This window comes from Lonchura striata, chromosome 3 (assembly GCF_046129695.1).
Source record: "Lonchura striata isolate bLonStr1 chromosome 3, bLonStr1.mat, whole genome shotgun sequence".
Taxonomy (NCBI): Eukaryota; Metazoa; Chordata; class Aves; order Passeriformes; family Estrildidae; genus Lonchura; species Lonchura striata.
In genome coordinates this window covers 108627758-108651844 of record NC_134605.1, presented here as the reverse complement: position 1 = coordinate 108651844, position 24087 = coordinate 108627758, and the positions used below count along the sequence as shown (strand labels likewise).

Genomic DNA, 24087 nt, shown 5'->3' with positions numbered 1-24087 from the left:
CCACTGGTTTTCAAACAAGTTCAACAAGAATAGGAATCAGTTCTAATATTTTTTTTCTTGTTGAGAGTAATATTTAAATGTCTGACAAATAACTTCAGTCAAGTTTTAGAGCTGAGCAGTGTTGATTCCACAAACTAAAGGACAGGGAAAGATAAATTTAAAAAATTTAAAATTGCACATCCTAGCTGTAAGACTACACTAATATTTAGACTACATAAGATAACTCAAAACCTCAACTGAATTACCTGGTAGGCTCAGTCCTGCTTCAGTAACAAAACAACTGAACTGTCAGTTCAGCTAACTAGGCAAGTCATGTTTATAGCTAGGTTTTTTAGAGTCAGATGTCAAAAGTGCCTGTAAGACTCAACTACTGGTCGTTGCTGTAAAGTGGTTTGTTCCAGTTCAAATAAATTTAAAAACTCCTAAGAAGGGTGCTTCATCTTTGGTAGAGGACTATCCCTTAAAAATTTTCACAAAGTAGCTCAGATTTCTGAAAACTGACACCTTTACAGGTAAATTGCTTTCTAGTATTTCAACCCTAAGTAGATTTGAATTTAGGCCACCTTACTTTGGATGATTAATTGAGTGACTTAAGGGTAGAGCTCCTGACCTAGACATAGAAGAAGTTATTCAAATTCTTAATCCAAGACTGATCATGACAAGTCCTAAGTTTAAGAAGATCTGAAGACATTCACACAGTTCCTTCTACCAATAGTCTCAAGAGACCAGACCTGAGACATACTGGTGAAAGCCATAACTACCCTTATGAAAAAAATGTTTGACCTTTCCATTTGGCAAAAAATTAAGACTACGTCCATATGTTGTTACATTAATTATAGCAAGCATATCAGAATAACTTCAGTAATTTAAATTGTAACTACTGTATTAGGCAAAACCTGAACTGCAGAGGTTTAAAAGTGTGCTGACACTTATTCCTTCAGTCCAAACACACTGAAAGCTTTTTGAAGTTTAAAACTCGCTGCAATAAATTTTTTCCACCCTTGACTATAATAAGGTGGACTACTTTTTGAATTTCTCAACTCCAGGAGTGGCAGCTATATTCCTACAATCAGGACTGAAATATCCCCAATATCTTTGTTTTCAGCTCCAACAAGAAAGAAATTAGTCTTTCACCAATCACAAATAAAAACACATGAATATTACCTCTCTTATAGGATTAAAGTAGCAGCAGCTGTTCTTCATGCTTTCATCACCCCACATTTAAAGCAAAAAAAGACTACCAAAATAGCAGCAACAGCTCTCATCAGCTGGAGAGGATGTTGGCTTTTCAGTGTAGGGCATGTGAACTGTTAGTGATAGAGCTACCAACACTTGTGTTCAATAGTAGATGCTTATACAAGAAACATGTGGCTCACATGGAAAGCCATGTAGCAAAGGATGATAGAAAAAAAAGTCTAATTCCTACTTTATTTTTATTAAGACAACTATCTTCACTTGTGTGCGAATGGAGGAAACAGCACTGCCAACAGAAAAATCAGACGTCCTTACAGATAGCAAACACATTTCACTATCACCTACTTCAATCAGACTAGAAAAGCTTTATAAAAACAGATGAGAAGACAAAGGGTTCCATTTAAAACTAAATGATGTCCAGAAGTTTCTGCCCAGGGCCTTAATTTGCAATTTACAAAACAGTGTTACGACTTCCCTGGTTCAAAAGGATCATAATGAAAAATCAATTAATAACTTTCCCTGAAACCGAAGGACACCATACAGAGAAGTCTTTTTGCAAAGAAATGAAATGCCCCTTAAACAGTTCAATCAATCTGTGTTTAAGTAAGCCATTTTCAAAATTTTGGTCTATTTTTCTGGATTAATCTAAACATTAAAGAAAAATAGCTGGTGGTTTGGGTTTTTGATTTTTATCTGTCTTAAGAATTCAAAGATAAATATTACCATCGCAATCCTGGCTCCAGAAAAATACTTTACTTGATTATTCAAACACTGCACTGCTTTTTCAAAAATAATTCTATAATTCATTAGAAAGAACCCCTAGAGTTTCATCTCTCCTTCTATAACTTGATCACTTATCTTTTAAGCCATCTGAATCATAACAGGAGACAACAGATACCGAGTTGTCACTTTAAAGTCAGCGCTGGGCACACAGCAGCAGCAGTATGTGAATGTACCTGGGCAGGCAAAGCAGGAGATCCTGCCAGTGCAAACTCACAGGCAGAGCTTGTTTTAATATATTGCTTTCCAAAAGAGAGTTTCATTCTTGAAGGAATAAAACTGGCATTTAACAGGGAAACAGAGAATAGAGAAGTTTGCCAACCTCTACAGAGCCTTTCTCTTGAAGTCACCAGATATGCATCGAGCCCTGTTTAACTTGTATTAAAGCTGGTTCAGTTGAGTAGATTTTCAGTTTTCACTGCACAGGGCTATTTCCTTGTAATTCCATCACAGCCGGCACAAACAGACCTAGAAGGGCCTAGTCCAGGACTAACACTATTTCTGCAACTCTCCTAACACATCCCATTCAATGACGATCAGCATTTATACCTCTACAGTTTTTAAAGCAAACTTACGTACAGCTAATTTTAATGGTATTATTTGTATTAAGTGTTTCAGATCTACACAGATGTTCATTTCCACAACTAATCTATCAAAAGCAAAAATTACTGAGACTCTAAATAGACAAAGTTATTTGTCTGCCTTCACTGTTATTGACTGAACTGCCCAACCAGATTATTAGATAAAATGTAGGAGAAATATCTGATTGTAGTGACTCTGCCAACTATACACATACACATTCAACTGGAAGTTACTAAGCAGTAGCGGAGTAGAAGGATTTTAAGAAAATGTATTTCCACAGATCATCCTCTTCCTGTCTCCTAACATATTTATTCTCATGTTTCCTCCCAGATAGCCAAGTAGATTCATATGAACTGGAAATCAGCAAAGTGTTATGCTTGTATATAAGCCTACATATACACATGCAAAGAAAGAAATAGACAAAATTTATTTTAAAGAAAACATTAGTACCTTGCTTTCCTAAAAAAAGAGAGGAAGAGAGGGATATTTTTTCATCCTTTCCAATACTTTATCAAGTCTCCAGGTTTGCTCAAATGCCTTACTTTAAAAAATTCTTCATAGTAACCTTTAGCACTATAGTGGACATGTAAAAACATACTGTGGTTTAAACAGTAACACAAAACATTTTATAATAACTGAGAAGCATGACTGTACAATAATAATAATCCTTTCTTTTGTGCAGGTTCTCCAAATAATTAGAAAGCGATAAGAGAGTGTTTGTGGGGGGAGGAGGGTAGGGAGGTTTTTAACATTATAATTTTCCAGGGAAATATGCAGAATAATTCCAATGTCTACATTTTTAAATATATAATAGCAGGAGCTTTTCAGTCTAACACAAAAAGTAGTCGTAGGTACATAGTCACATATTAAAACACATTGGTACATACCTTCCACAAAGACTATGTATTTTCTCCTCTTAACTTGGCTAGTGAAAGGGACTTCCCAGAAAATCAAAATCTAATTTAATTTAGTAATTTTAGACGCTGCTTAATATTAAAGTCTAGTCTACATTTAAAAGTATTTCCAGAATAATTTGCAGTAGCTTGGCTATATTGGAAAAAACAGTCTATTACTGTAGCTACAGCACTTAAACCAGGTAGACTATAAAATAAAAATGTATTTCTCTCACATAGTTATGGAGCAATGGGGCCTAATGTTTGAATCTCTTAGGTTGAACCAAATGACCTCTAGACATCCCTTGCAACCTTAATTTTTCTATTATTCCATTTGATGGGATTATTATTTAACTGGTGCAGGAATACTGGCAAGGCACTGGCAATGAGTGTGTATGTACCCATTTAAATGAAAATCCATAGAATATGAGCAGCACAGGCTAACCCTCAGGTTACTGACTTCCTGTGAGTAATTCAGGATATAAAAGCTACAAGACTGGTTTAAAGGGAGCTACCTTATTTGCAGAATTAACAGGGATCTTTTATAATACAAAAATATTAACTACTTTAATAGGAAAAAAATAATTTGCCATCAAATTAATTAGCTTTCTCCCACATTTAAAACAGCCAAACACTTATTTATACTTTGTGGAATTCAAATTTATTCCTGTAAGGCTTTTTAAATCGGTATTTATACATCAGCTGTTCATGCTATCTTTGCTGTGCTTCACCAAAAGAACAGCAAGATAACAGTACTTAGACTTGTAGTTGATATGCTAAAGGCTTTAAACCCAAACAAGGAGTCAAATATAGACTGATACACAATGAAGTATTACTGTAGTTTCTAAATGGATAGTCATGCTTTATTTCAGGACCAAAATATACTCCCTCAAAATGTTTTATCCAAATGGCTCTGAATCATAGTAAAAACAAAACAAAGGACATCTGCTAGCAATATACCATTGGTACAAAATTAAGTAAGTACTTAACACGCTGTCCTTTCCAGGGTCACAATGCAGTCTATTAAGAGTCTATAGATTTTCTGCTTTTTTTCAGGGGGTAAAGCTGTCATGGCTGTTGCCTTTTTAAGTAAGAAAAAGGCCCACTCACAAGCAATACTGTGCTTCTTCAGAAATACTCATTCAGTCTAGAAACGGAGGATGATTCAAAACCACAACTACTCAATTTTCTAAAGGTTGTACAAATCATGTTGGGGGAAAGGGGAGAAAAACAATCTGAGCTAAAAATAAGTAACAAAGAAACATTATCGTTCAGAGAAGGGTACATTAGGTCAGAAGCTGCAGCTTTTTAACACCAGAAAATCCTTACAGCTTTTTGTTCAAAACCTAAAGAAGTAAAAGAAGTCACCAAGTCAAGTGAGCAAATAAGCAAAAATCACTTTAATCACAAATTACATGTCCTTGGTAGTGTTTCTTAAAACTAAAACCAGGTCATTGTTAACATCTTAAAGAAATGGCCAATATTATTTCGTATAACAAATTAGCCCATATCATTAGACCATTCTCCTTCTTGCCCTTTCTCCACTCACCTCCCACTTTGCCACTGTCCTTACTGTTGTTTCTGCCATACAGTTTTATCACAACTGTGAAATTATTATTTACCATTTCCAGAATCAAGCTACAAGAAACACTATTCAGTTCCTTCACAGCCCCGGGAGCTGTAGAGGGGAAAGTGGGTTCCTTTCTAATCACTGCAATGCCTTCATGTGTCATTAAAAAAGGTCCTAGAGGAACACATGAAAAGATCAATTTCTCGTCTGTGGGATTAAAAATTAAATATCATATAAAGAGACTGTGACATTTAATATGAATTATATTATATAGACTTTTTTTTTTTTACATATCTCTTATACATGTAACAAAGTCAAATAATAGAGTAAGATTAACCTGATGAAAATTAAGAGTACAATACAGGTATTTATACACTAACATTTTAAAAATTGGATGGTGTTATACTCAAAGTACTAGAATCTATGCAGGAGGATAAATATTCCATCTATCATGATTTAGCTGGTTCATTGTAAGTCCCAGAGCCAGTGTGGGATCCAAGGATAAACTAATCACCTTCACGACCAATTTAGGGAGAACGTCATAGTCTAAATTACTATGTTGAACTCACAATGATAGAAAAAAACAAGCACATTTCTGTAACTGCTCAGGGCTGTCAGACACCTCCAAAGAGACGGACACGTACCAGGGGACACACTTCATTGCTCCAGCAAAATCTGGGGAGGATAATACAGCTTTTGTGTTTTAGGAAAAAAAAAAAAAGGAAAAAAAAAATATATCATTAAAAAGACAAGCAGTGGCCTCCTATGCCACAGAGCTGAGCTGAATGAGCCAGAAATAGCTCCTACAGGGAAGGTGCTTAGAGTTAACTCACCTAGGATGCGGAGCATCTTCTAACTCTGGTCACCTACAGATACCCAAACTGTACATTTTCAATTAATTACCTAATCCAGCTGGAAATAATTCTATGGGGCAGAATGACTTCAGAAGAATGAAAAAGCCAAGCACAGTTGTAATGTCCACCTTGCTGCTGTTCTCTATAGATGAATAATGTCCTGTAGCAATATTGCACACTACATACCATGAATTAAATGTGACTAACAGACTGCAAATGATGCAAGAAGCTGCAGTTTAAAGACTTCAGCAGCATCTGCTAGTTATGGTCACAGTTACAGCAAAATGGGATTTTCAGGTTTGGTTTGCTAGAACTAATGTATTACAATTTATTACACTGGGGAAATAAAAAAGTGCTGAATTTAATTATCATATTAATTTATGGCTTAATCAGTATTTGGTTACAACATATATGTCTTCACTCAAGTAGGGTAAATCGTTTCCAAATTTTATAATCTTTTACTTAGGTACAAGATGAGACCTTAAAGCAACCTGTCAAAATCTGAAACCAGAAAGTTTCAGGAACTAAGCTCAAAATCCTGGAACCATATATCTTAAAATATTTCAATTCAAAACAAAATTGCAAATACAGGAAGTTTGAGAAGCTGTATGCAACTCAGAACAAACTGAGTAGAACTCAGGACACAGTAAACTTAGAGTAACTGTTCTCATACTTAGCAAAACTGATTTCACAAATGAACTGCAAAACTTACATTAACTTTGAACTGACAAGAGAAAAATAAAGTACTAGTAGAGCAGAAACACAAGACACACATAACCCAGACTAATGCTAAACTTCAGCTAATTTTGTTCATAGAAAAAGCTGTTACCCAGATTAATATCTCCAGTCTTCCCTCATAAAAACATCCTTCTCGTGTTTCTTTTTCAGATTGACTACAAATGTAATTTTTAAATTAGTTACAGAAATGCTTCTTCAAAAGTCTGTACAGACACTCAACAATTCCTTTGCTCTATGTGTGTGTACTACTCAATATGTTAATTAAGATCCTCCATCACCTCTTGCTCTTTAATAAATAGGGACAGGATACTCAGCAAAAACAAAGAGAAAGAAGCAAGAGATAAAATGAGTGTTTTTCAGACTGTTTGACACTAATAAGGTCAAGTTCAGGTTGTATTTCAAGTGAACCCTGCTACTAAAAGTAAAATGAAACTACACTATTACAAAAGGGAGGTCTAAAATAACTACACTCTAAATGCTGTACAGAAATGTCGAAGCCTGAAAAATGAATTTTCAAATAGCTTTATTGAAACTCACTCCATTTCAGCTCTTACATCTTTTATTAACAGTTCTGCAAACCCTAACAGGCCTCCTCAGCAAAATCCTGTTGATCTAAGTGCTGTGCAAAGAAGAGACTCTGCCTTTAGAAGCTTAAAAATACCACATCCGCATCAGAAAAAGCTGTAGTAATTTCTCTCTAATGAATTTCCTTCCTGTATTTCATCCTACCTATAAAAGGAAAACTTAGTTCTGTCCCTAGTTTTCTATCTCATACCACTCTTGCCTCATGTATTTAATGAGGTAGATAGGAACAGCCACACATGATCCGATAACCACGCACCACGTCTGCTGCCACTGCCCTTCCATCATCTCTACCCAAGGGGAAAGTGCTCACTGCGTGTTTGCAGGGAAGGGTTTCAGATCAGTAGGCTAAACTGGTTATTTATTTTTAAACAGTGCAATCTCAGCACAATTCTGGGTTCAAATATGGTAAACAAGTATGGGACAGAATAGAGAAATTCTTTACAGTCCCAAATTACAGTTTGGTTAACCAAAGCGCTCCCTCAGCTAGGTCATTACTGATGTTTTCTTCCACCATCATGCCAAACGAACTATCCAAAGTCAGATGATTTTACTGATCAACTTCAAAGCAAAGATGGCTAAACAAACAACCAAAAGAAGCCATAAGGTATCAGTCACAGCAGGGCAGTGAAAATACTACTATATCTCATCATACAGTATGATATAATAAATAATTACTAACATTCAGCTCAAGCACACGCTCATTCCGTGCTAGATAAATTCTGAACTATTTTATTAAAAACAATCATCTAGACTGTCTATTCAGCATAACTTCCTAGTCTCTATAATCATTTACTTGTTTCAAGTAGAATCAAGGTCTCAATGAGCTCAGCATTCCATGAAAACCAAAACATATGAAAGCTAACACTCTAAAAACTCTTTTTTCTTGAGGAAGAACTGAACGTGGCATGAGGTGAAACCTCATGAGGAACCTGGCATGAGGGAAATGGCAGATCCCATATCTGCATCTGCCTCACAGGGTGAGTCAAGCTGACACATTTAGATGTAATAGAAAACTAAAAGAATAAAACCACAAAATAATCAAGGACATAGTTTAACAAACGTAAACTGGACTTGCAGCAACAAAGCCCACTGTCACAAAGAGATGCAAGAAAACCATTTGTGTTTTGAAAGTTAGATAAAATTAGATGTTTATAAAGAACCCAGTAGCCAGCTGACCATAACAGCTAGCAAGAATGGCAAAGATTTTGTACAATATCTAGAAATCAGAATATGTATTTTAAAAGCCATCTTATTAAGTCACATAGTGAAACCTTTGGGTAAAAATGTTCAATGGTCCTGTAAACAGCCTGAAATGCATACTGCATATCTTTTAGTTAGCATGTAATGTGAGTAACTCAAATTGTTTCGGTGATTACAGTATTCATAACTGGATTAACACACAAACCAGTCTAGCAAAGCACAGCTCCTGAATCACAGCATTTCTTTATTGCTACATGCAGTGGGCATTTCTTCAGCACTGAGCAGCAACTTCCCTGAACTTTCTAACTGATAAGAAAACACTGTTTTACCATACATAAGAACTATTGTTATCAATCAGAATTTTCATTTCTGCATATGAAAATAAATTTTGCATCAGATACTAGAAGAAAGCAATGAGATCTTCCAGGGATTCAGTGGTAGACACACTGTAATCCAATTCAAGTCAGCAGAGGTTATCCAAATATATGGCAGGAGAACAGACCAGTTCAGAGGTTCATGCTTCCTGTTATTTCATTGCACATTCAAAAATTTAAAATGATATTGTCATCTCAGAATGAATGAGAAATCCTAAATAAGTAAAACCCCTGAAGATAATTTAATTGACAACTTTGCAAGGTTGCAACAGGTAATAAATAGTAGATTTTACAGCTCATGCAGTGTTTGCAAGCCTGATATAAAAATGTTTATTCCAGATACTCCTTGAGTGACCAGAGGTCTAGAACCACTATTTACTACCCAGTCTAAAATGGGAAATATTATTGACAATATCTGAAAAGCATTTAAATGCTTTATTAACAGAGATCATGTAAATATCCCAAGAGTCAGGGAGACAGATTCAAAGAGTCTCAATAAAGAGTTAAGAACTGGCCCAATTCTTACCAAGTCTCTCCCATAATTTGCTAAATGTTTAAAAATGGAAAAATACATTATAAATAATATATTCATAAAGAAAAAGGGATCATGAAGAATTTATTAATATCTCTATTACACACTAACACAACACAAAAATGTCACAGAGGTGAGTGTAAGCTACAAGCTGGAGGAAGATGAGTAGGAACTGCATTTGAAATACCTGAACACATTTTCACTGTCTGGAAAGACAGAATCAATTAGGAGCAGTAATTTGATATCATATTATCATTTTAATATTCACCTCTGCAAACACAGTCAATAACAGAAAAACTTAAAATTAAAGCATTGTTTTCCTCAATACTTTCACTATTAAAATTTATCCTTATACCACAACATTTTGATTTTTGGTATGAAGCATACCACAAGAGCTAATTAAGAAACTTCAGATCACAGTAATTAAAATGTTGTAGATAGCTAAGATAGCTTTGAGAAGTCAAGGCATTTTACTGAGGGAAGATAAAACTCCCTGTGTAGCTGCAAATTGCTCAACATAAGTCTTTAGACTGTCACAGTTTCCAGAAATTTCCTCTGTAAGTAGTGCTTATATTATAAAATAGATTATCTCTACCAAATTATGAATTTTAATGACTACAGTGAAATCAGCATGGTTGTGAATCTACTGGGCAGAACTGTAATTTAAGTGCAACCCACCTAACATGAGCAGTTAGTTTGGAAACAGGCTATAGATCAGCTAAAGTTAAGTAAAACAAACCTCAGCAAAATGCATTAGATGTGCTGAAAACTCTTTTTAAAATTATTAACACCTACTGCTGTATGCTCCATGGTACCATAATAAAAAAGCCGAATACAAATAAAGGATGTAGAAGTTGAAGCAAGCTCTACATAGCACTTTTCTCTTTTAAATTAATATAAGATAAATATTATTGAATTCCAAGGTCTAAACAATTAAAAGCAAAATGTAACTACGTAAAAGGTGCAACTGCAAATTGACTTGTGTTTGCATGATCTGTAACAATCTGATTAAGAAGCATTCTTCTTAAGGTAATCAGCATATGCAGTATCACCAATTACACAGTACTATTTAGGAATCATACAAAACAGATTCTTTTCTCAACAAACACAAACATTTCTTCAAATCCAAGGACATGTCTTAAATATTCTTAATGGAAAACCAGAATCCTTTCATTAGTAAAGTACCTATGTATACATGAGAACCTTGTATACATTTTGAGACAGTTTTGTTTTTTTTTGCAGTATTTTATGATTTCAAGACTCCTATATATTCCATGCGTTCTCAAATAAAGAAGAAAAACCCTTCAGAGCTTATCATAAAAACACAGTTCTACAACAGGATTCAGTTCATTCCCTTACAATGCCATGGTTCAAAAATAGGTGTAGTATATGTAACAGATGTAGCATATGAATAACAGCCTCACCTTAAATGTGATAACTCACAAGCTTAATGTTACGTGTAAATTTAAGCATTCCATGGAATCAAACAGTGGCTCAACACTTCCATGCTGCAAATTATACACTAATCAAAGATACCACCTTCAACCATGATATTCTTATCCAGAGATTTCCAGATCATGCCACTGGATTACAACAGGATTTGATGTTCTACTCCAAAAATAGACTTACTCTCTCTTCTTTTAAATCCCTAAAATCCAACAGCCCATTTTTAAAAGCAACACAAACTACTATGTGACATTCTGGATTAGCACTTAATGTCTCTATATGACTTATTTCTCAAAAGTTCATTTTCTTGCTGCACATATTTTGTTGAGAAAAGCAGGGTGAGTTCAAGTTATGCTTCATATTACTCCATGATAATTATAGGAAATTTGTGACCCCTCTCTTGACAATAGGAAATTAGGCAGAGATAGCCTCTATTTTCTTTTCTTTAAGAAGATGTTACCTTTTTTGCACTGCCTTGCCCCGGTCTTAGCTATTTCCCAGGATCTTAAGATGTCAGGAAGAATTTGTTATAAGTCGCCTAAACGGTAGAATCTGTAACTTCCTAAATCACATCGTTTATAAAAAATGTCAGCTTCTGTCAGAGCACAGAAAGTTCTTTTAAAAGCATAACTTCATTTTATGGCCCTGGCCAAAGGAAACAGTTGTCTTTTTTTTCTGCATGGTTCATCCCTGGCACTCTATCATTTTCAAAAGTCTCCTTTTTTTTTTCCATAGCAAACAATAAAAATTTAAGCTTCAATGTGCTCATTGCAATCAAGGAATTTCCTCAGTTCCTACTAGTTTAATGAAGCTGTGAAATATGTTACTCTGGAGCACAGATGATCTGTTTGCACAGCTTTCAAAGGATAACTGCACCAGTTCTGAAGCAAAAGGAAAATATCTATTCCTTCCATTTATATGGCCAACAATAACTTCTACATTCTGACAGAATTGTGTGTACACTGGCGGGGAAGGGGAGTTTTTCAAAACACTTTATCAGGAAGTCCACAATCCAATAAAATTCAGGCTCCCCAGATACCAAACCAAACTGATGCACAGAATTTGACTCTGAAGTTTTGGGGTTTTTTTTAATACAGTTACAGTTATTTTTCTCAACCAAGAGCAACAGTTTATTTTTCAGCACAGATGACCTTAATAGATGTGAACAAACAGAATTCTCTTGAAGGAGAGAAAGCAGTTTATTCTATCCAAAGAAAACTCAATACAGTAGAACACAGGATCTGTAAACATGTACTCATCTACAGTAGAAGATTCAATGCACAAGGAAAAAACTCTTTCTTACATTATACTGAAAAATACACCAGTGGAAGGTATCTCATTATGCATCTAACAACAATCTAGTGAACTCATAAGGACACTTAACTGAAAACAAATTGCATCTTCCACTTTTGCAAAGGGAACTGTTTGTAGAATTTAAATGGAGACAAGTAACCGCCTATGTATCTATTGCCCATGTAGTAAATCAGGTGAGAAATTGTACAACAGTGAAGGCAAACCTACGACACATGACCAGAAGCAACACAGCTTTACTCTCACCACCAAATTACAAAATCATATAATATCACAGCTTGAACCTGGGTTTCTGAGAGTCCAGTGCCCATTTAAAAGAATAAATAACTTAGTTTTTTAACAAATTTATTTCCTGTCTGGCATACCCCAGTTATTTACAAGCACTCCATATCATTATTTCATCAGCAATATTATGAGCTCAGCAGTTTATCTCTTTGTATTAGCACTGAAGGATGTTATTAAAAATATTTATTTAAGAACAGATCTATGACAACTGGAAGCTTAGCCTTTTTTGATGAAGGGCTGAGAAATACAGGACTCTAAAGACTTCTAAAGTAAATATTAAAAACATATTTTTTTACTCAGCAGCATTTACTCTCCTTTCAATAGAGGATGTGGGTTTTATTTACACAAGTCATCTCTGAATGTTTTACAAATCAGAATAAAACACTAACAGCTCCATTACTAACACCTGCTCCTCTTTCCTCCATCACCCTTACTCACACATTCCAAGAAATCAGCTAAAACATGAATGCACAAGGCAGATACTGCCAGACAGTTTGACGAACTACTCACATCATGCTCTGCAATTCAAGTGTAAAGCTTGTTGATTTTCTTCCACTACTTGAAGAGGCAACTGCTGACATCGGGCTGGCCACAGTGCTGCTCATCTGGGTAAACAAAGAAATAACAGCACTTAGAATAATTTCATTTCCAAGAGAGCACACGTATGCTTCACACTAGATATTTAAAAGGAAGAAAAGATATTTGGAGTAACATGGAAGGTAAAAGGTCTGCATGCTAAAAAGAAGCCTATGTGAGGCAGTAGAAAGCTTGAGATGATATTTACTGTAACCAAAGTATTGGAAACATGTGCTAATACTAAAATAATTATTTAGAAGCATCCTAAAAAGTACCAGTGGAAAAGCATTAAGATAAAAACACTACTATTCAGGAATAGATGGTATTCACAGATACCAGAATATCTTCTGCCTGATCACCCTCATATTCCTGCATATACTACCAGTAAATCACAGCCACACCACCTCCAACAAGGCCAAGAGAAGTAAAAGAGATTCTCACAAAAAGCCATCTAAAACTTTATGAGTGCAGAGATCAGAAACTTCCTTTATAAAACACCCCTTTCACATACACAAATTCTTAAAACAGAAATATGTGAGAAAGAGTGAGACCTGACCACTCATTCAAGAGCTCCAAAGCAAATCCAGAACTTTATTCTTATTCTAGAAAGTAATAAATCTACATTTTCATCTTTAATAATATGCAAGTCAAATGGCTTTGAGCTATTTAATGTTTAAAAAATACTTTACTAAAGGACTAAAGATTTTATTATGGAAAACTTCATTAATATGTGCAAGGGAGTTTCATTTATCCTTCAAAAAAATTAATACAAAACTACATAATGTCTAAGTCCCCTGATAAACAAGATATATTCCCACTATATTTCTTAGTCTTCTAGTTTGGTACACACTAGTAACAGCTGAGCTGTACTGCTCATTTCTTGCACTATTAGTCGTAGCGACCATAAAACCTTTATGCTGCTATAGCTTGCTCTGCAGTAAGAGAGCCTATCTCTCTCCATTTCCAAATTCAAAGGGTAAGACTGTTCTCTAGCACAGGGATCCATTCCACCACTTCCCAGGGCAGCCCGTTGCAATGTTTGACCACCCTTTCTGTTCAGAAACTTTTCCCAGTATCTGAACCTCCTTTGGCACAATTTGAGGCTGTTTCCTCTTCTTCTATGGCTTTGTACACAAGAGACAAGCACCACCCACCTGGCTGTCTCCTCCTGGCAGGAGTTGTGCAGAGCCAGAATATCCCCCTGAGCCTCCTTTTCTCCAGGCTGGGCCCCCCCAGCTCCCTCAGCTGCTCCTCCTCAGACCTGAGCTCCAGCCCCTTCCCCAGCTCCGTTCCCTTCCCTGGACACGCTCCAGCCCCTCAATGTCCCTCCTGAACTGAGGGGCCAGAACTGGGCACAGCCCTCGAGGTGACCCCAGCAGTGCCCAGCACAGGGGACAGTCCCTGCCCTGGTCCTGCTGCCACACCATGGCTGGCACAGCCCAGGTGCCATTGGCCTTCCTGCCCACCCGGGCACACCCGGCTCATGTTCAGCTGTTGCTGACCAGCACCCCCAGGTCCTTTCCCACTGAGCAGTTTTTCAGCCACTCTGCCCCAGTCTGCAGCACTGCATGAAGTTATTGTGACTTTCAGTACAGCATCCAGCACTTGAACTTGTTGAACATCATAACATGGGCCTGCCTTGGTCAATTAATCCAGTCCTTCCAGATCCCTTTGTACAGCCTCCCTACCCCACCCAACTTGGTGTCATAAGTTTAGGGTTCTTTTTTATTAATGCCTTCATGTAGGTTATCAGACTTCAGTTCATCTTCAGGGAGATTCTAATTTAGGTCCCCATCCTGCAAGCACTTACGCACATGTGTAACTTGAATCACAAGTTTGCTCCCACTCAAGTCTGATTTTAATCACATGAGTAGTTACACACAAGGCTAAAGCATTGTCACAATCCTGCCATGATCAGCAGTTACCAGTCATCTAACCTAAACAGTCAAATCAGTGAATTTAAAAAATAAAAAACAAGTAAAAACCCTCTTTAACAAAGAAAGGTGACAGTATTTATAGAAAACCTCTATACATCCATGGAAGGAGCTAAGAGGAAGTTGCCTTTGTACCTACCATAGCAGAAAAACAGACTAAAGATTTAGAAATTTATATGTATTTTATGGTTCATCATTTGATTGGGACTAATTAGGATTAATTTTAATAGCTATATTTTTATATCAAATACCACAGTACCAATATTTCTAAATAGAGAATTATCGGTGTATTCATTAAAAAGTTAATAACATTCAAAGATTTAAGGAGGTTTTTTTTTTTAATTTAAAGCTTTTTAAAACTAATTACATCATTTGAAGCATATAACTATTTTTTTTGAACATCCATGACAGAGATTATACTTTATCCATGAGGTTCTGTTCTGCTAATTTATGAAACATTCTCCCAAAATTCCCAAAAACCATGGGGCCCAATTCCACAGCTGCCTCCCCACAATGTAAACCTGTGATGCTTGCATGTCCTGTTCTAGAGGAAATCCTTTCTTAGGTTCCTGCCCTCCAAGTGGACAAGAACAGTTCAATTAAAAAATCTGAAAGGCTTTACATCTCAGTAGTTTGAGAGCTGAAAGCTTATCAGCTACTGCTTCACTACAAACTTGGGTCCTCCTATTGCAACCAAATGATTTAACTTTCAAATCAAGCAGGTGCACAGCATTTTCTTGACATAAAAAACCAACAGCTTGTCAGGCTTCATCAGACCCTTTACAATAATTACTTCCACAGCCCACATTTTGTTTGATGGTTTAGATAATTAACTTCTTTACACATCAAAGTCCCATCCTCCGTATGTTCTATTTCCTTTCTTCCGGACATTAAAAAAATAAAATAAAATAAAAGATAATTCAAAAGCAGAAGCACTCTCAAATAAATTTTCTTCGGTAAGTACAGCTATCATGGAACTGAAAAGCCTACAGTGGCCTTCAATGGGTCAATATATTTTATTTGTTTTAGCTCCAAACTGAAATGCAGCTGTTTGCCATATTCTATAAAATGAACTCAGATGTTCAGATTAAGTCACAGATTATTTCAATATGCTGCATTTTAATCATGAACTCTAGCAAGAAGATAACTTCTGATTAACACTATTTGGACTGGGCCTACTATCCAAGCAGGCCCAGCTTTTATAAATTATTTTCTCCAAAGTAAAACATTGCAACCAAATGTATAGTAAAATACACACATTCAAAGGTATATATAATCACCAATATAAATGTTTAAAAGCATCTACTGTAATCTCTATGTCTTTTACATTGAAGAATCATAACAGAAAACACTTGTTCCATATGAATCAGCATATTATGAGTTGAGGGAAACAAATTTGAAGTCATTTCTCATCAGGTTTAGGCCCATCCCTCTTACCACAGTAAGATACCTGGGTAGATTTCTTTTTCATAACCCTCCTGCATGTTCATATCCACTCTGAAAATACCAAGCAATATTTACTTACACTAACTTTTCCACAATCAATAAGTTATCTGTATAACTCATGTATTTATTCAAGATCTAGCTGAGAGGCATAAAAATTGGAATTCCAGTGCTACTAAAACATAATGTATATGCTATACATTTAGGCAATATCCTATACTATATTAACATGTTAATGTATATATAAAATCATACTTTCTAACCTAAACCATTCTGTACACATCTCATTCCAACCCCCTGCCATGTACAGGGACACCTTCCATCAGACCATGTTGCTGAGGGCTCCATCCAAGCTGGCCTTGAACACTTCCAGGGATAGGGCTGATTGTTCAGTGCCTCACCACCCTCACAGCAAAGAACTTCTCTTTTTCCAATCTTAAACCTCCCTGTTCCAGCTCCAAGCCATTCCCCCTTGTCCCATCACTGCACACCCTCCCCAGCTCTCTAGGAGCCCCTTTAGGTACTGGAAGGTGCTGTGAGGTCTCCCTTTCTCCAGGCTGAACAACAGAGGTTCAGTCAAGGCTTTTGAGATACTACTCGGACACTTTCACCAAACCCCACTGCTGAAACATCACATGGAGATCACTGAGAAAGATGCACCCAAACAGTCACTACAGAACACTCCTCTAACAGAAGGTCTGACAGCTGATCTAAACTCCCTCAGAAAGAGCAAAAGTTAATAGTAATACAATTTTCACTTCACCACAAGAAAAAAAAAACAAACCATAAGTTTGCTCTGGGTCAGTTTAAAACAAATGTGGATTTGCAGAGATTCTCTCTGATGTCTCTGTTATAGGCTAAAGAAGGTGCAGGATTACAAAAAAAAAAAATAGCAGCATCCCTGCAAAAATTTTTACACTGAATAACAAAGAGTAGAAGTTACCATTACAATTATTTAATTCATCAAGCATACATCTAACATGGTTATCACATCAGTCTTTTCTTTTCATAAATACATTTTGCATATAACCCAAAACCATGCAAAAATTTAAAGACTGACAAATTTTCATTTATATAAACTCAATCAAGACAGGAAGGAAAGAAAAACCAATATAACTATGAATTAATACAAAATCAAAATTTATGCTTTTGTTTCCACACCCTCTACTTCAGAGTAATTGGAGTAACTAGTCTGTTACCACTGAGTATTTCATGGCCTCACCAGCTGACAAAAGAGTATAGCATAAGAGTCTTCTGGGACTGGAGATGTAAGAACTTAATTAACTACAGGAAATACAGTTACTGCACTTCTTTTAAAAAACAAAAACACACCAAAACCCTGCTGAACACATGCAAGACTGGATGAGTGTATGCTCAAAACTATAAAAAATAAGAGAAAGTTAAAAAAACCCCAATACCTCACAACCAAATGCAAGAGCACATATACTGTTTTGCTGTCACCTGCCCTCCCAGTAGCACAAGTTAACTCAAAATTAAAACACGAAGTCCTTAAGTACTCCTGAGCTGTTCAAGCAGGCTGGAACTAGAAACACTCTAAAGGGTCTCAGATAAGTACAGTGTATGTGTGATCTAATGACTGATAGTATACAATGAAATTACTTTATCACCCTCTAACCTTTTCAGGTGAAAAACTACCAGCTTTATGGGCAACAATTAAGAAATGTTTTTGCTTATATGAAATAGGATGAATAACTTTCATACTCCCTAAGCACAGCATCTTAAAAAGCCAAGCAGATAAAACAAAAGTTTTCAGGGAACAGTCACACCAAATACAGGATTAGAAGCAATCTGTGGGCAGGCAGAGACACATCTGCACCAGGTCTGCACACAAGAATATTGTTCAAAGCTCAGGCTGCACTCTCAGCTTTCTTTCATTTTTAATTAATTAACAAAGTACCACAAAGCAGAATGCATGCACTATTCATTCTAAGGATAACACATCATATCTGCTGCTGCTGCTTCCATTTATTACTTAATATACCAGATTCTTAGGGTAGTTTTTTTTTTTTTAACTGAATACCAGAAAGAAAAATTCATCTTATAGCTGTCAATGCACAGCCCAGCTTTCACCACCCAGATAAATAAGCATCTCATCTTTAACCATGACACTCTCTTGGAACAGAACATGCTTGGAAAGCCCACATGAATACAAGGAATACAACTGAAAATAATTTCCCTTGTCCATTTAAAAGGCAATTCAGTCATGCATTCCCATGTAGAAATTAGAGAAGAAATATGCATGACTGATAGAAACAGGTAAAATAAATTTTCTAATACACTTAGGTGTAGATTTTCATCCAAAAAATAACACACATCCTAATTTTTATCTTTAGAACTGTCCTGTTCAACATCCCTGAAGATAAAATAATCCTTCCTGGTGTCCCTGTGCATTACTTTTACTGAAGACCTTACATGAAAGCAGTAAACAAGAACAACTTTCTCATTGACATAGCAAGGAAAGAAAGGTCACTAAAGCAACCTCATATTAAAATAAAACCTTCTGACTCCACTGTGTGCAACAACTGGTGTGTTTTGCTCAAAATGACTCTGCATGAGCTCATATTTGAAGCTACTATTTGTCCATCCCCATGTTAGACATGACAGTTACTTAAAGTTTCTTCTGAACCACACCACAGAATGGTCTGGTCCGCTAAAAGAATACTAATACACAGATGTGACTGTTTTATTTGAGACTGGGAAATACAGAGAAGAATTTTACATGAGAGCTCTGCCTTCCCATCTGGAGGTGTTTACAAACACTTCTCAGAGTTTCCAACTCCATTCTAATCAGAGTTCTGTCCTTCTCCAGAAGCTATACATTTGTTTTTAACAAGGAGGCAGACAAATCTAAATATACACCCACCTCCCTCTGAACTGAACGTGCACACTTTTTTGCAGAGCGTTGTGCCACACTGGCAGTTAATAGCACTGCAAATTAAGCAAAAATTACTTTTTCCTTCCTTCCTAAAAATACTTTAAGAAAACCATGTAAAGACCAAACAACCTGAAACTAACAGCCAAGTTCTCACGGCTTCCAGAATGTGACTCCTATAACCCTGAGTTTATTTCAACAAGCAATTGTTTTTTCTTCATACACTGCTATTACAAACTTTCTATAGCAATGATTTAATAATTGTATAGAGATGCAATTCAGTGGTCATGACCTTCCCATGGGAGCCACTGTCGATTTTCACAGAAGCAAACACAAGGTGTATTCACAGGTCTGGGGATAATAAAAAGCTTCCAAGTCATCAAGGACTTGCATACTTGATTCCAGCATGCAAGGATCAACAGGGCCCATTTGTGATTTGCTCAGTATTTTGCTTTTTCTGACAAGCATTCCTGTATTAATATGCAGACGTCAGGTTAGTCCTGTCAATGTGTTTTACTGCTCATTGGCCAGCAAGCAACTCCTTTAGTGAACATGGGTCCCATCTGCCTTGAGTTTAATTTAAAATAAACTTTAAGGATTTACTAACAGAGGTGGATTTCCTGTGAAGCATAACCAAGTTATCATTATCTCTAAACTGTACTTTGCTTGGTCTAACTTTTCTGTCTAAACCTTCACCTCCTTTCAAAATGGCATCTTCCCAACCTGTCACACTGATTACATCAACCCTTCTCCTCTCATCACCCTGAGCTGTGTTTGATTCACTATGTAATATACAATTAAAATTACTTCATAATATAGTTCCACCCTGACCCTAATTGAATATTTTAGCATATCAGGAATATGATCGAGTAATGGCATCAACATATGTATCTAAAATTCCTCATCAAGAGTGAGCAGCCAAATCTATAGCTAAGATTATAAAAAAAATCCAATTCTTGTTGTGGGGCTGTTCCTGTTTCAGAAATCACTGCTTGCCACCATAAGTATAAATTCTCTGGAGAAGAAAATGTCTACTTCTGTTGTTGTTCATCTGTTCAACACATAATTCAAGTAAAACCACAGGAAAAATATCCATGGGTTTAATATGAGGTCAAAGCATGAACTAGATCTTTAGAACTTGGTCTAACAAAGTGTCAGTAACATTCAGGCCAACCAACCCCTTTTAGAGATCTCATAGTCACACATGATATCCAGTAAGTTCCTGTTTACTCAAAAACACACATTTCTCTCAGGTATACCCCAGTACTGGGCTTCATCAGAAGAAATATCAACAGAGCTCTTCATTGTTAAGTAATTTTAAAAATCATATGCTTGAGTGAGATTTCAAGTAAAAAAGCCCACATTTCAGCAAAAGTCTACTGGAAATCACATCTTCCAAACAAACTCTTGGCCCCTTTTTTCCATTACTGTACTTCTGTGATGGCTTAAGGAGCTGTGTGAACTAGAAACTTTGCAGCTGACTCTGTGAAAGTCTGATTGTAATCAAACACGATGCTTCAAACATATGCAAAATACAGGGGTAGAGAAAAGCCAAAGATTATTTATAAATAGAAACTTCACCTGTGATAGCTTGCAAAAGAACACTTACTAAGATTACTTAAAATTAATAACGACTCCACGTAGCACTACAAATGCCAAGTACCTGAAACACAGATAGCAGATCAAATCAATGCCATTTTCAGTACCTTTGACAGGCAGATTTTTTTGATCAGATCCAGATAAGCTTGCAACTGAGTCACCACTGCATGGTTCCATGAGAACACAGGCCTAACTAATTTCCTTTTCTTTACATGCTTGTGTATCTACACATTTGGGTATTTCACAATCGCAACAAAAGCATTAACTCAGTTATTTTCTATGGTATAATTAGGCTGCGTGGGCTTGGCCTCCTGCCTCAGAACACCCTTGCAGCGATGACCTAGAACAACACTGACACCATCTAGCTGGTCTCACTGCTCGAGGGCATCACAGCAGAACAGCAACAACGTTCGCTGTTGCTCTATACTCTTGTATGTAGGCAATTCTTGCAGCTTGCTAAATTACAGCTTGCTAATGCTGACAAGTTATTAATTGACTAATCAACTCTCAAACAGCTCCATTCTGTGCTACCCAGAACTGAGCCCAGGAGAGTAATTCAGCTGGTTATAACAGTCAGAGGCTCTGAAGGCCATGGAATCCTGTGAAACCTTAAGCAACATCCTCAAACCCATAGACTTGAAAATCACAAGTTAAATGCCATTAAAGGATTTCTTGTTTACTTCTCAGAGACACAACTTTTAGCTTTTCCTCCTGCAGTTTCAGTATATTCTGGTTAGACCTCAAGCTTTTCTCCAGAATCATCATAGTTAAGAACCTCTTTATCTAACTGAAAACTAACTTTTTTAAACTTCCGCAAGCAGAGATAGGGCTTTCAAAAAAATATAATTTTATCCTACTACAGTTGGAAATTGTACTTCTGGCCATCAACATTCCCACCTACACAGCAACAATATACAGGATAAAAAGGAATCAAACTAAAAACAAATATGATTTGCATATTAGTAACATGCAAATAGGAGCCTGTGTAAAGTCCATCAAAGTTAACAAAAGGAATGACACTCTGACACTGACTTCCACACCATTTGGATCAGGCCAACAGTGAAGAAAGATATGCAAAAAGGAAGAGGGGTAGCTGCACTGCATCCTGCCAAGTAAGCATTGCTGCCTTAAGCCAAAGGGAAAGCGAGGCCTGTACCAAGAAAGAGATTGATGTGGGAGTTACATAAAAGACTTCAAAAGAAAATTTTAGCAAAACACCAACACGGCTGCAAACCTTGAAACAGATTCACTTGTAGGAAATCAAATGTCTCATAATAAATCACTAACACTAATGCCATACAGCAAACTTGCACTGTCTGCAACATCAGGTTCCTGCTCCCATTTCACAAACCCAGTACTATATATTTTGTATGTATATGTGCTTTGCAGTCATTGACTGCAAATCATCCATTTGTGTAATTTCTAGGAACTTAGAAGCAGTTGATCTGTAAACAGGAAGTATAAAAATATTCTTAAGTGGAAAAATCACTTACAGCTAACACAGAGAAACATTCTTCTGGACTGTCAGTCCTAGACTTTTAACATTTATCAGTGATTTCTGTAAGGACTAATACTTTCTATAAAGAACACTATAGACCTTATGAGAACATTCTGGTATATCAGGAATACCATTAAGTTAAGGCATCAATGTATGCATCCAAAATTTCTCATCAAGAATGAGCAGCCAAATGCATAGGATTCCAAAGAAGGAGTATCTCAGGATTCCAGTTAGGGAATCACCACACCTGTTCAGGCAAAATAAATAAAATCCATTTCCTCCAGATGACATTTACAAACTAGTCACATTTCACAACATCAGAGTTGCACGAAGAAATTAACAACACCCAGCAGCACACGGGTACTACTGCAGGCCAAAGCTTGGCCGCTGTCACATAATTCTAAAGATTACTTTAAAAAAAAAAAAAAAAAAAAAAAAAAGTCCTAGGAACACTTCCTAGCTTAGTAGCAAGACGACAAAACGAACAGGACGGGGCAGGGTCCCAGGTAACAGTGAAAGCCAGCAGAAAACGCCGCGGCCCCGGGCCCCCCGCCCCCGCCCCCGCCCCGCAGGTACCGCGGGCAGGAACCGCCCCGTTAATGCTCCTGAAGGCCCCAACAACGAGCGGCCTCGCTAAGTTAATTAACAGCAACACACTCTCTAATTGCGTGCTCTCTCTGGTGACTCACTCAAAGGCTCACCCCTGGGCATGGATGGATGGATGGATGAGGAGGAGGCTGAGATGTGCAGGGGAGGAAGGATGGAAGGAAGGTGGGAGCAGCTTGTGGTGCCCGGTCCCCCCACCCCGTGTGCGGACAGCCGAGAGGGGAAAGCGAGGGGCAGGCACTGAACCTCGGTCCTTCCCCTCCACGCGCTGCCTGGACCGAGGCGAGAAACGAGGGGGCCGGAGAAGCGGCGACGGCTTCGCGCTGCTCCCCCCGCCCGCCGCCGCGGCCGCTGAGGGAGGGAGGGGGGTAAGATGGCGCCGCCCGCGCCGGGAGGAGCCGGTTCCGCCACAGCGGCCGCCCCGCAGATGGAGGCGGCGGCCGCGGCGCCTCCCAGGGCGCGGGGAGGAGCCGGGGCGAGGCGGGGCCGCCGCCGCTTCCTCCCGGCCCGCCGCCGCGGCCCGAGCGCCCGGGATTAGCGCGTGTGACTGTCGCAAAGGCGGGTGCCGGGAGGATGGTGCCCGGCTCTTTACAGAGCGGCAGGACGAGAAGTGGCCAAAAAATGAAGCACAGCGAGTTCCAGCTAGACATGAGTAAGAACGTACTTACGTTGAGGGCGACAGAGCACTGGAGCAGGCTGCTCAGGGATTTTGTGAATTGTCCCTCTGCAGATATTCGTGTGTCACCTGCTCCAGGTGATCCTGCCTTGGCAGGGGGGGTGGATTGGATGGTCTCCAGAGGTCCCTTCCAGCCCTAAAAATTTTGTTGTTCTGTGAATAACGCAGTCGGGTTGGAAAAGACCTGTGAGACCTGTCAGGTCCAACCTATGAACCAGTCACCACCTTGTGAGCCAGACCATTTCCCGCAGTGCCACATCCAGCCTTAAGTGTCTCCAGGGATGTTGTTGTATATGCTGCCTGATGGGCCACGACCACCTTTTCCTTCACCTTCAGCAGCAGGCATTGCTGGAGGGTAGCAGGAAGGGGCTTCAGGGCTGGTGTGAGTCCAAAAAGCCAGGGGATTTTTGGGACAGACAGCTGGATCTCCCTGCAGCAGGGTGGTGTGGGTGTACACAGTGTCTGGCCTCAGCACAGGTGCCAGCACACCCTCGTCTCTGCAGCCACAGCCTGGTACA

General features: G+C 37.8%; 1 protein-coding gene across 2 annotated transcripts in view; it reads right to left on the bottom strand.

The window, feature by feature from the left end:
* SUPT3H (SPT3 homolog, SAGA and STAGA complex component) overlaps positions 1-23245 on the bottom strand; it is a 253517-nt gene extending 230272 nt beyond the window's left edge. The window contains exons 1-2 of one of the 2 annotated variants that reach the window (XM_021527234.2): positions 23140-23245; positions 12855-12949 (exon numbers count right to left, since the gene is read on the bottom strand). In XM_021527234.2, the coding sequence (XP_021382909.1) occupies positions 12855-12949 (95 nt within the window). In that variant the 5' untranslated portion in view covers positions 23140-23245. The other variant, XM_021527237.2, reaches the window with a different exon arrangement.
* Between the last annotated feature and the right edge of the window lie 842 nt (positions 23246-24087).